Source organism: Trematomus bernacchii, unplaced genomic scaffold, assembly GCF_902827165.1.
Source record: "Trematomus bernacchii unplaced genomic scaffold, fTreBer1.1, whole genome shotgun sequence".
NCBI classification, from domain to species: domain Eukaryota; kingdom Metazoa; phylum Chordata; class Actinopteri; order Perciformes; family Nototheniidae; genus Trematomus; species Trematomus bernacchii.
Window position 1 is genome coordinate 1,274,742 of NW_022987577.1, and position 13,464 is coordinate 1,288,205.

At 38.1% G+C, this 13,464-nt stretch overlaps 1 protein-coding gene across 1 annotated transcript; it reads right to left on the minus strand.

Annotated features, from left to right (window-relative positions):
• Positions 1–7,419: 7,419 nt before the first annotated feature.
• LOC117479788 (troponin I, fast skeletal muscle-like) lies at positions 7,420–12,712 on the minus strand. Its single transcript, XM_034126871.1, has 7 exons — positions 12,547–12,712; positions 11,196–11,227; positions 10,151–10,187; positions 9,176–9,304; positions 8,929–9,018; positions 8,063–8,236; positions 7,420–7,759 (listed from the first exon to the last, which is right to left on the minus strand). The coding sequence occupies exons 2-7, from the start codon at positions 11,201–11,203 to the stop codon at positions 7,682–7,684; spliced, it is 516 nt and encodes a 171-aa protein (XP_033982762.1). The 5' UTR covers positions 11,204–11,227; positions 12,547–12,712; the 3' UTR covers positions 7,420–7,681.
• Positions 12,713–13,464: the final 752 nt, after the last annotated feature.

Here is a 13,464-nt window from a genome sequence, read left to right on the forward strand (position 1 = left end):
AAGTCACAAAAAGTATTATTAATGCCTTGATTTCTTGTGTATGTATGAATATGTTCCTCATGTCCCTAACCTTTATTTGTCATAATGAGACTTTAGTGAATTTGCTTATCACCTGCAGAGGAAACAGTAAAACTCTGAGTTTGTTTTTCGTCTTCTTTTTTACGAGTCTCCCAGCATGCAACAGGAGTGTATGTTCGACACTCAGGTGGAGCAAAGAGCCTCAATAAAGCTGCAGAGAGCGAGGCGGTGCATTCCTGCAGAGTGACGAGCAGAAAATATATGATATACTCAGAGGTGGAAAAATACAGCGAGGGCTCAAAAACAGTCACATATACATTCAGCTTTCAGTCGTTTGTATTGGTCTCGTTAGATTACAATTCCTTTCCCTTTCTTTAAATACTGTTTTATTGTGTTTATATGACTTATACTACCTGCTGGAATCCAGGAAGTGTTTGTCATTGGTGCCTCCCATCTGTTTCACCTAGCTTTGAGCCATTAATGAATTTCAAAAGGATCATAAATGTGCTTTTTGGTATTCTTTTTTAGTCTGTGAATGAGCCATTTTAATAGGTGCTGTTATCTTGAAACACTTAAGGTTTTACTTCATAAATCCCAAATAACTGTTCCGTGTTCTTCCCAATATAAATATATGAAATACAGTATGTAATAGTGTGTCTGCCTGAAATGCCTCCATTGGACTCCTTGACATCACACACGCGCCAATTGGCTAGAGCTCCAACACATTGTACATGATAGGCTAAGGGGCGGGACATCTCTAAGCAGTTGACCAATCACAACAGAGCCGGCCAGCTAACCAATCAGAGCAGACTGGGCTCTGGTTTCAGACAGAGGGTGAAAAGAGGTGCTGCAGCATATATGAGAAAAATAGAGCTTTTTGAACATTAAAAAAAAAAAAAGTGTATTACTTAAATCAAATGCCATTATTATCTGTTACAATCATGGAAATCATATGTTTTACATCATTGTATTTCCTGTCATAAACAAATGAAAATATGAAAATGCAGAAAGAGAAGCAGTGTGACGGGAAAAGAAAAAGGACAATATTTCAGCTTCACTTTTTTAGCAGGAGATGATTTGGTTGGAAAGTCTGACCACAGGACAAGTTGTTGGTTAGGAGTTTTTATTCTATCGAGCACAGTATAAACTTCCTCAATGTTTATTTACCTTCTCCAAATCCCCGTCTCTTTATTTCCTGCTTGGTGAGAATCTTTTTCCATCCTCTCTGTGTGCTGAGCCAGATGTATGTCTCTGTCTGTAACTGAAGCTCCTCAGACACTTAACGTCCAGGAGGTCGTCGTTAAAGTTCGTGGGTCGTAACGTTTAGTGGCCGCTCAAAAAACAATTAACTCCCAGTCTGAACACAGCTTTCACTCAGCAGCTCACAGCAGAGGTGGGAAGTAACTAAGTACATTTACTGAAGTACTTAAGTACATTTTGAGGTACCTAATTCCATTGTATTGTACTTAGTACTTCTACTCCACTACAGTTCAGAGGTAAATGGTGTACTTCTACTCCACTACATGTATTTAATAGCTTTAGTTACTTCACAGATGTGGATGATTGATGTGAAATATAACCAAGTGTTAAATCAGACTTTAGTTCCACCTGGAGTAAATCCACAAGCTACCCTGCAGTATACAAAGTCATTCAAACTAGCTGCACCTTTACCAGCTTTGAGAACACTTTCATGATCAATCATTATAAAACATATCATATATATTATTCTGAAATGGACCAATCTGCACAATGACTACTTTTACTGTCGCTACTTTCACTATATTTTGATGAGAATACTTTTCTACTTTTACTTGAGGAACATTTTGAATGTAGTACTTTTACTGTAACAGAGTATTCCTACACTCTGGCACTTCTACTTTTACTCAAGCACAAGATCTGAGTACTTCTACTTTTACTCAAGTACCAGATCTGAGTACTTCTACTTTTACTCGAGGAACATTTTGAATGCAGGACTTTTACTGTAACAGAGTATTCCTACACTCTGGTGTCGTTACATTTAAAAAAAAAATCTCATTAATTTCAGATATTTATTTGGATTTTTCTTTTGCGTTATGTAAACAATTTTTAAAGTACTTTTCACAATACATTTGTAAAACATTTTTTTTTACAAATCTCTCTCTTAATCCACCTCTTATTATTTTATTTTGATTATTTTGTCTCTCCAAGATGTTTTATTTAGTTTGACTTTGGCATCATATTCTATCACATTATTGCACGTTTGTTATTTTTGACATTTGTACAACAAAAACGTTTCCCATCACATTCATTTAAGGTTTTCCTATAAAATGCCTCTATGAACATGCAGATATTTAAAAGTAATCCTAAACTGCAGAAAACAGAACAAACACGCCCTCTACTGACCGTCCTGCTGCTGAGCTGACAGCTGATCTGAGGTCTGTTTCCTGCAGGAGATTTACACTGACCAGAGGAGGGAGAAGTACTCAGATCTGGTACTTGGGTAAAAATAGAAGTACGTAGATCTTGTATTTGAGTTAAAGTAGAAGTACTCAGATTATGTACTTAGAAAAGATGTCGCATACATATATGAAATATGTCTAAAGATGTTCAGGGTTAGGGTTAGGGTTAGCCCTAACCTATTATCTTCTAGTCAAAAGTTAAGTTTTCCTCTTTGAGATGTAGATATATTTAAAGATGACAACATGGGAATTGAAAAGTAAAGTGCAAGTAACTAACATGTATAATTAGGACAGTATTTACTTTTCACCACTGTACATTATCATGATTACCTTTTTTCTGGTTTCCTCTCAGTCGTGCTAATTAACTCTAATTGTTTCCACCTGATCCACAGCTGTAAATGAACACCTACTGTAAGAAAACACAGTAAAAACCAGCAGGACTGAAACACCTTTTTCACCACAAGCTTTCTTCAAAGAGTCCTCTCCTGCTGATGTTCAGGTGTATATCAGTATGTAGTGTCTCTACTTTAAAGAGTCCTCTCCTGCTGATGTTCAGGTGTATATCAGTATGTAGTGTCTCTACTTTAAAGAGTCCTCTCCTGCTGATGTTCAGGTGTATATCAGTATGTAGAGTCTCTACTTTAAAGAGTCCTCTCCTGCTGATGCTCAGGTGTATATCAGTATGTAGTGTCTCTACTTTAAAGAGTCCTCTCCTGCTGATGTTCAGGTGTATATCAGTAATGTGGTGTCTCTACTTTAAAGAGTCCTCTCCTGCTGATGTTCAGGTGTATATCAGTATGTAGTGTCCTCTACTTTAAAGAGTCCTCTCCTGCTGATGTTTCAGGTGTATATCAGTATGTAGTGTCTCTACTTTAAAGAGTCCTCTCCTGCTGATGTTCAGGTGTATATCAGTATGTAGTGTCTCTACTTTAAAGAGCCCTCTCCTGCTGATGTTCAGGTGTATATCAGTATGTAATGTCTCTACTTTAAAGAGTCCTCTCCTGCTGATGTTCAGGTGTATATCAGTATGTAGTGTCTCTACTTAAAGAGTCCTCTCCTGCTGATGTTCAGGTGTATATCAGTATGTAGTGTCTCTACTTTAAAGAGTCCTCTCCTGCTGATGTTCAGGTGTATATCAGTATGTGGTGTCTCTACTTTAAAGAGTCCTCTCCTGCTGATGTTCAGGTGTATATCAGTATGTAGTGTCTCTACTTTAAAGAGTCCTCTCCTGCTGATGTTCAGGTGTATATCAGTATGTAGTGTCCTCTACTTTAAAAGAGTCCTCTCCTGCTGATGTTCAGGTGTATATCAGTATGTAGTGTCCTCTACTTTAAAGAGTCCCTCTCCTGCTGATGTTCAGGTGTATATCAGTATGTAGTGTCTCTACTTTAAAGAGCCCTCTCCTGCTGATGTTCAGGTGTATATCAGTATGTAATGTCCTCTACGTTAAAGAGTCTCTCCTGCTGATGTTCAGGTGTATATCAGTATGTAGATGTCTCTACTTAAAGAGTCCTCTCCTGCTGATGTTCAGGTGTATATCAGTATGTAGTGTCTCTACTTTAAAGAGTCCTCTCCTGCTGATGTTCAGGTGTATATCAGTATGTAGTGTCTCTACTTTAAAGAGTCCTCTCCTGCTGATGTTCAGGTGTATATCAGTATGTAGTGTCTCTACTTTAAAGAGTCTTCTCCTGCTGATGTTCAGGTGTATATCAGTATGTAGTGTCTCTACTTTAAAGAGTCCTCTCCTGCTGATGTTCAGGTGTATATCAGTATGTAGTGTCTCTACTTTAAAGAGTCCTCTCCTGCTGATGTTCAGGTGTATATCAGTATGTAGTGTCTCTACTTTAAAGAGTCCTCTCCTGCTGATGTTCAGGTGTATATCAGTATGTAGTGACTCTACTTTAAAGAGTCCTCTCCTGCTGATGTTCAGGTGTATATCAGTATGTAGTGTCTCTACTTTAAAGAGTCCTCTCCTGCTGATGTTCAGGTGTATATCAGTATGTAGTGTCTCTACTTTAAAGAGTCCTCTCCTGCTGATGTTCAGGTGTATATCAGTATGTAGTGTCTCTACTTTAAAGAGTCCTCTCCTGCTGATGTTCAGGTGTATATCAGTATGTAGTGTCTCTACTTTAAAGAGTCCTCTCCTGCTGATGTTCAGGTGTATATCAGTATGTAGTGTCTCTACTTTAAAGAGTCCTCTCCTGCTGATGTTCAGGTGTATATCAGTATGTAGTGTCTCTACTTTAAAGAGCCCAGTCTGCTCTGATTGGTTAGCTGGCCAGCTCTGTTGTGATTAGTCAACCTCTTAGAGATGTCCCGCCCCTGCAGGGCTTATAAAAATGAGCAGCAGTCGCATTTTAATAAATTCTGACAGAAAGTGAGAGTCGCAGCGAGTTCTAAAGATGCCTCGGTGAAGTCACATGATCTAAATATAACTTCTGCGAGGCGTCTTCACACATTCCCCCCCCCCGACCGAGACCAGATAAAGTTAGACCCTGAAACTGTAGAGCCTCGGGCCCCCAGAGCACCATACAAGGAGTGTGAGAGTGTGTGTGTGTGTGTGTGTGTGTGTGTGTGTGTGTGTGTGTGTGTGTGTGTGTGTGTGTGTGTGTGTGTGTGTGTGTGTGTGTGTGTGTGTGTGTGTGTGTGTGTTTGTGTGTGTGGAGGGCTAGGTTGTATGTAACATAGCACTTGACTCATTAAAGAATGTGTTGGTTACTAATTATGGGATTGAAATCTGATTTTCTTCAGTCTTTTAATCGCACATCGTTAAGATTTAATATTACAAAATACTTGGATCACCCCCAGAGGGACTGATTATAATTCAAGAGAAATACTTCTCTAGAAAAGATGGGAACTATATACAATATTAAATCAGATCAAATTAAAATTAAAAGCACACACGAGGATGCTGTTATGAAGGCTATTTGAATTTTAAGATATTAATTATAACATCTTATTCATAAATAAATGTCTATTACGAGAGATACAGAGAATAGACTTAGTAGGTATATACATTGAAATAAGGTAGAAGATTAATAAATATATCATAAAGTATAAGGGGTATTAATATATCAACAATAGGATGTACAGTATAGACACTCAATCATTGTCATTTATATTACATTTTATTTTATATAATTTGAATAAATGAAAGGATCAATTTTAATTTAAAGTTATATCTTATTTAATGAAAATATATCAAAATGTATGGAAGTGAAATGATGCTGAAATTACTACTGCAAGTTTTTAAAACAATTATTTATGTATTTTTTTAGCACTACTGTATATCATTGATAACCAAGAAATAGAATAATAATTAAACACAAAATAATGGTCAATTATACTACATGTGTTTTTACAAATATCAATATTTTTCTTTAATATTATACTTAAAACAATTTAACACGGACATTTAAAGGTGGGGTAGGTAAGAATGGAGAAACCGGCTCGAGTGCGCTAGAATTTGAAAGTACACAACCGGAAAAAATCTGCCCCTTCCTTCAGACTTCCTTACAGAGCCCCTCCTCCAACACACACGAACGCGCACATGACCAATGAGGGCACGAGATAAGTTTGTGCACAGATGGAAGGCTGACAGGCAGGTAGGCCATCCAGTTACTTTAGCCGGGCCGGCTCAGATGATTGGTCGTGCTTTTTACAGTACTACAGCTTCCACTGATGAAATGTTTTAATGTATTTATTGTCAAAGCATTTAATATATTCATTGCTATCGGGATGTTCAGAGCATTCCATGGAATATAACAAAAAGTGTATCTGAAGTGAATTACCTACCCCACCTTTAAGAGAAGTCTGAATCAGGATTTAAATTTAAACTAAATGTACAATTATTTTTGATAAAAAAGACTCTTATAGATGAGAGTAACATCTACGTCACTTCTGGGCGAAAATTACGGCCCCGCCCACTTTTTGGGGAAAACCACGCTGTCATTTGAATGGCCGTCAATACAAATTCTGAAGTTTTTGCCAATCCGATCAGAATTTTTGGAAAACCGTGGATTTTTGGATCTTCAAAGAGCCCGATTACGATGGCCAGTCAGGCAAACAATTATATTCAATCATTGGAAATCGACGATCGGGCTCGATATATGGTTAAATTAAAGTCAGTAGGCGAGGCTGTAATTTCGCCAGCTGTTACTCTCGTGAGCGAGGCGGAAAATAATAGTTTTATCATGCCAACAAGCTGCTGTGCCATTTATTGCACCTCAAACATTACAAATAATAGAGAGTTACGTGTTTCTGTACTTCCTCTAAGAGAAAAGGAAAGTTACAGAAGAGCTCTGTGGCTTCAGGCTCGACAGCGTTGTTTCCCCCAAAAGTGGGCAGGGCCGTAAAGTGACGTAGATGTTACTCTCATATGGACATCGATCGCCTACTGCTATATTTAACCATATATCGAGCCCGATCGTCGATTTCCAATGATTTAATGTAATGTTTGCCTGTCTGGCCATCGTAATCGGGCTCTTTGAAGATCCACAAATCCACGGTTTTCTTAAATTTCTGATCAGATTGGCAAAAACTTCAGAATTTGTATTGACCGCCATTCGAATGACAGCGTTGTTTTCCCCCAAAAGTGGGCGGGGCTGTAATTTTTGCCCGGAAGTGACGCATGTGTTACTCTCATCTATTCTACGCTAACAAATCTCTTAATCTGATTATTTTCATTAAATGTAATAATATTTTGGACAATTAACATTAATTTGATTAACACATTTTAATCATATTTAATATTATTCATTTTAAAAGTACCCTAATTTTAGCTAATAATAATTTTTTGTGATTTTAAAAATGAAATCTAATAATATTTTTGACTTGATAATCAGATTGTGTGTGTGTGTGTGTGTGTGTGTGTGTGTGTGTGTGTGTGTGTGTGTGTGTGTGTGTGTGTGTGTGTGTGTGTGTGTGTGTGTGTGTAAATGCAAATGAAGACAGACCCACGTGATTCTCTTCCACATTGATTTTATTGTTCAGTGTGTGTTCCACTGAATGTGTTAAGACTTGTTATGGTGTGTGTTAGTGTGGGAACCTCCTCCGCCTCCATTCAGACAAAGACAAATACAAATAAAATCCTTTAAAAAGCTATTTTTTTCCTGCAGAGAGCCGCCTCGTCTCGGACAGATCTAACCTGCTGCTGCTCAGCCGTCACTTTCACCAACACCGTAAGTTCATTTTATAATAAATATAATAAGGACCCAGAGCAGCGTTTAGGTGGCCTCAAACATCTTCTTCCTGTCGGCCTTATCCTCAACGTTCTTACGCCAGTCGCCGGCAGCTTCTTGGGGCTGTAGAGGAGGAGAAACAACACGGTTTATCATCAAAATAATATTTAATATTATTTTTGATACATTTGATTGATTCGAAGGAGTCTGAAAAATATATTTAAAAAAAAAAGCTCTTTATTTTTCTCATACTGCAGCACCTCTTTTCACCCTCTGTCTGAAACCAGAGCCCAGTCTGCTCTGATTGGTTAGCTGGCCGGCGCTGTTGTGATCGGTCAACCGCTTAGAGATGTCCCGCCCCTTAGGGATCTGACCACCTCCACCATTGGATACATGATAAAAAGTAATAAACAAACAGTGCCTCACCTCCTCTTTGACCTCCTTCTTGACCTGCTTCAGGTTGGCTCTCAGGTCCATGTTCACGCTGTGTTTGGACCCCAGAAGAGCCTTCAACATGGCGTCAGCTGACATGCGCACTTTCCTCAGAGCGGGCTTCTTCACTCCTCTCAGATCCACCACTTTAATGTTCAGATCCTCAATCTACCGGAGAAAAGACCAACATAAGGTCTGTGGTTAACACAAGCTGAAGAGATACGTCAGTAAATACCCCACTGGTGATTTAAAAATGTTGGTTGCTAACAAGTGTCTAAATGAGACGACTAAACGTCATCACGCCCAACATTAGCCACCTTTAGCTTAGCGGTCGTGACGTGAAGTCATGTGACCGTGCTGTAGTTCCTTTATAGCCCAACATTAGCCTCCTTTAGCTTAGCGGTGGTGACGTGAAGTCATGTGACCGTGCTGTAGTTCCTTTATAGCCCAACATTAGCCACCTTTAGCTTAGCGGTGGTGACGTGAAGTCATGTGACCGTGCTGTAGTTCCTTTATAGCCCAACATTAGCCACCTTTAGCTTAGCGGTGGTGACATGAAGTCATGTGACCGTGCTGTAGTTCCTTTATAGCCCAACATTAGCCACCTTTAGCTTAGCGGTGGTGACGTGAAGTCATGTGACCGTGCTGTAGTTCCTTTATAGCCTAACGTTAGCTTTTTACTTCAGAAATCATAAAGTGGTGTTAATATGAGGAGATTATCCTGCTGAACTAAACGTGTCAGTCTCAAAAACGTTTGTATGACACACAGATTAATCCAAAATCACATGGAGGAGTCCCATTGGACCAGGGAGATGCTAACAGCTAACCTTGTTGTGTTTCATTGAGCAGAGATTGTTTACCTCTTTGTCGGCTTTGCCCACTTTGGACCCCAGGTCGTACCTCTCCTCATCAAGCTTGTCGAGGAGAGCGTGCAGCTTCTTGCAGGCTTCCTGTCAACACACAAATAAAAACATGTTCAAATAAAACATGTTCAAATAAAAAAGAATTAAATTAAAGAATTAGAAAATCAAAATAAAACATGTTCAAATAAAAGATATTTAAAACATTTTAAAACGTTTGGTGTTTATGTTTTTGCCTCCCTCTCACCATGAGGGTGGCCTGGTCCCCGCTCATGCTGGGTTTGACGCAATGCTCCGCCATGTACTCCTCCTTCGCCGCAATATCGGCAGCTTTCTCCTCGTCGAGCCACTTGGCCGCGATGGTGAGGATCAAACTCTGCGGGAGAAACAGGAGGAGAAGCTTTCAGTGTTTCAGAAAGATAACGGAGACTCAAGAAGAACCGTGCAACCATCTGGAAACTGGATCTAACCCGGAGGAGAAGATGGGGACAGCTGCTGGACAGTGAATGAAATAAAAAAACGAAAAATCTAATAAATGGGGCGAAATTAAATAAAATTGAATAAAATAATGTATAAATCTAAACACAAGAAATTAAATTAAGAATGTGCAAATAAAATACTAAACAAACATAAGAAGTTATATTAAGAATTTGTAATAAAATCATTAAAAAATATTTTCTGATTGATATTTATAGAAGCACAAGAAATTGCAGTAAATATTTCCAATAAATATAAATAAAAAAACAGAATAAAACATTTTATATTTATATGTATTTAAATACAAATATTCACATTTTACAAATACAGTCAATCAAAACTACATGCACAAGCTATTTAAGGAAATTACTGAGAATTTAAAATATATATATTTATATTTTTTTAAATCTTCAGTAGGAACCAATGGGATTTGATGACGACATGAACACATTTAAATATTTATCAATATTGTTGGGTGGCTGTGGCTCAGTGGGTAGTGTGCTGGACTTCAAATCAGGGGATAACAAGTTCGAGTCCCACTGCAGTCAGCATGTCGTTGTGTCCCTGGGAAAGACACTTCACCCCAAATTGCTTGTCCACAGTAAAAAGTATGTAAGTCGCTTTGGATAAAAGCGTCTAACTAAATGTCATGTCGTGTTCAGGAAAATCCTTGTTGTTTTTGAACCCGGATTGAGATGAAGGAGAAATGCAGATTAAATAAAACTCAGATTTATTTTCTCTTTACCTTCAGGGCATGCCTGCGGCTGGAGGTCATCTTTTTTCTGTTTGAAGAAAGTCAGAAAAACATCATGAATTAATTAAATATTTACTGTAGTAGTATGAGTACACAGTACTTCTTCCTCTGTACTCATACTACAGTAAAGTATCAGAGTACTTCCTAACCTCTGTCTGTATTCATGCTAACATTTAGTTGAGTTAAACACTTATTCTACCAGTGTAAGTACTAAGTATCAGACTACTTCTTCCTGTGTACTTATACTACACTAAAGTATCAAAGTACTCCTCCTCCTGTGTACTTATACTACAGTAAAGTAACAGAGTACTCCTCCTGTGTACTTATACTTCTCTATAGTATCAGAGTACTCCTCCTGTGTACTTATACTCCTCCTGTGTACTTGAACTACACTAAAGTACCAGAGTACCCCTCCTCCCGTGTACTTATACTTCTCTAAATTATCAGCGTACCCCTCCTCCTGTGTACTTATACTCCTCCCGTGTACTTATACTCATCCTGTGTACTTGAACTACACTAGAGTACCAGAGTACCCCTCCTCCTGTGTACTTATACTCCTCTAAAGTATCAGAGGACTCCTCCCTCCTGTGTACTTATACTTCTCTAAACTATCGTAGTACTCCTCCTGTGTACTTATACTCCTCCTGTGTACTCATACTCATCCTGTGTACTTATACTTCTCTAAACTATCGTAGTACTCCTGTGTACTTCTACTTCTCTAAACTATCGTAGTACTCCTCCTGTGTACTTATACTCCTCCTGTGTACTCATACTCATCCTGTGTACTTATATACTCCTCCTGTGTACTCATACTCCTCCTATGTACTTATACTCCTCCTGTTTACTCATACTCATCCTGTGTACTTATACTCCTCCCGTGTACTTATACTCATCCTGTGTACTTATACTACAGTAAAGTATCAGAGTACTTCTTCCTCTGAACTGGTACTTCTCTAAACTATCATAGTACCCCTCCTCCTGTGTACTTATACTCCTCCTGTGTACTTATACTCCTCCTATGTGTACTTGTACTCACTCAGACATGGTGGCGTGTTTTCTCTCCACACCCTGCATGAGGAACAGAGGAACAGAGGAACAGAGGAGAGACGAGTTAATTTGAGGAAACCTCTGAAGTCTTTTGACCTCTGAAGTGTTTTTGACCTCTGAGGTGCTTTTGACCCCTGCAGGGAGCCGTAGTTTCGGGTTTCGGGTGTCGGTGTGAGTTTCTCTCCGAGCAGCAGATTTTCTGACGGAGTATTTGAGGCGTAAGGCGATCCGAGGCCAGCTGGAGAGGAGCGGCGTCGCCTGAACTAAACTGGGAACGCCTCGAGTGTCCGGAGACGCAGAATCAGCGAAGGGTTAAATATGAGGAATATATCCGAAAATAAACTTCATCCAGAAAACACTTTGAGTATTTCCTCTAAGTCATTAATTCATTTCTAATTTAATTACATTTTTTCAATTTGTTTTTTTCAAATAATTATCTCAGTGTTTCATTATTTTATTTTACAATTGAATTTTTTTTCCTAGTTTTTTTAAATAATGAAACAACTAAATTGATAAAGCACATACACACAAAAAACTATAAAAATGATCAACACATCACAATCAAAACAGCTGCTTTACATAAATGCATAAGTATATATTTTTCAATAGTATACTTTATAAAGGGTAATTTTGCATAAGAAGTACTTTTACTTTAGGTACTTTAATCCAATTTGATTGCTAATATTAATTAATACATTGATTTTTTTCAGTGACTTCTCAAAGACCCACATTTAAACGCTTTAAAAGCCGCACAGTGTGGATTGTTTAAAGTTTTATTACATTTAAATTAACACATTTAGACACTTAATATAAAAACTGATAAGAGCCAAGAAGTGAAATCTCCCTGCCGACACTGAGACGAATAAACGTATTAATATACTCAGCCTTCCTTCCATTTTAACGACCAATGAACAGAGGATTAATGCAACCAATGAAACACTTCTACCTTCAAAAAACTGCACACATGTTTACGGTTTAAGAGTTCAATCAATGCATTCAGCTTGTTTTTGTTTCACCGTGATATTATTCTAAACCTCTCAGTAACTCAGACATCATAATGACACCTCGGTATTTTAGCCGTCTGACAGTTTGAGGACTTGCATTGACTCTCTGTGAGCCTCAGCACCATAAAACACAAAGAGTACAGCGCCCGTAAATCCATTTCTGTCGAGGAAACGGGTCGAACGTCTGCAGCGAACACGCAGAAGGCGAGTCAGGAAGGGTCAGGCAGGTGGAGGAACACGAGGATATAAAGTCTGCAGGGATTAAATCAGAGATGCTGCTCTCAGAGAAGCTCCTGTAAAGAGACTGGAATATCCAAAAAGAAGAGTATACCTCACCTATTAAAGAGACGAAGGAGAAGCGGAGCGAGACACACTTGTAGAAGAAACGGAGGCACTGCCAAAGCTACACAGTGGAAAGTGAAATCGGGTATATATGGTGGGTTGCGATGTCTCAGCAAAACGCTCACATCCTCTTTAGGGAAATGGAATTCCCTGATCGACCAATGGGCCGGCGAGATCCTTAAAATACACTGAGCTGCAAAACGCCCTCCCAGAGAGCAGGCTTCAAAATGCAGATTCACACAAGAGGAGGGGGGGGGATATAAAAGAACATAAACAAGAGTAAACTAGGCCATTATCTGACCTTAATAGCCCTGCTTTAAAAACACCTTTATTTCCAAAAAAGTCCATTAAATAAACCCTTAAAGTTGTTTTTGAAGAAAGATCTTCCATTTCAATCCATCTTCTCACCAAAGAACGAATGCAACTTTAACACTAACTTTTTAAACATTTCTGTTTGTGAAATCCTAATAAAAAGCCAATTTCAACATTTTTAATGATTGAGTCCAGTCTTCTTGTTAAGATGGATTTGGTATAGATCCTCTCATCACAAAAGTATTTCATAAAACTCTTTAATTTAATTTAAAATGTATAAAAGATTAAAAAAGTTAATTAACAGAAAACAGTTGCTTCATTAGAAAGATATATATTTATTTTGATTGTTTGCCAAGTTTTATTTGCATTTCTGTCTGCCAACAAAAAGACATGAAGAAGTGTTTTGGTATTTTTTGGGGAATTATTTATGAAAAAAACTAAAGTAGGGTAATAATTTATTTTTTAATTATTGGCACACTTTCAAAATAGAAATGTAAACAAAATCGAATTGGTTTTTTGTCCTTTTCTAAATACGTCCTTTGAAGTATTTCCCTAACCTTTTGATTGTTTACCCAGATGTATTTACACTTGAAAAGACAT

What these genes read in the sequence shown, in the direction of transcription:
- LOC117479788 (XM_034126871.1), bottom strand. An exon ending in GCCGCAGGCATGCCCTGAAG is followed by an intron (nt 9,305 to 10,150) that starts GTAAAGAGAAAA and finishes TTTCTCCCGCAG; the next exon opens with AGTTTGATCCTCACCATCGC. An exon ending in GGGACCAGGCCACCCTCATG is followed by an intron (nt 9,019 to 9,175) that starts GTGAGAGGGAGG and finishes GTGTGTTGACAG; the next exon opens with GAAGCCTGCAAGAAGCTGCA.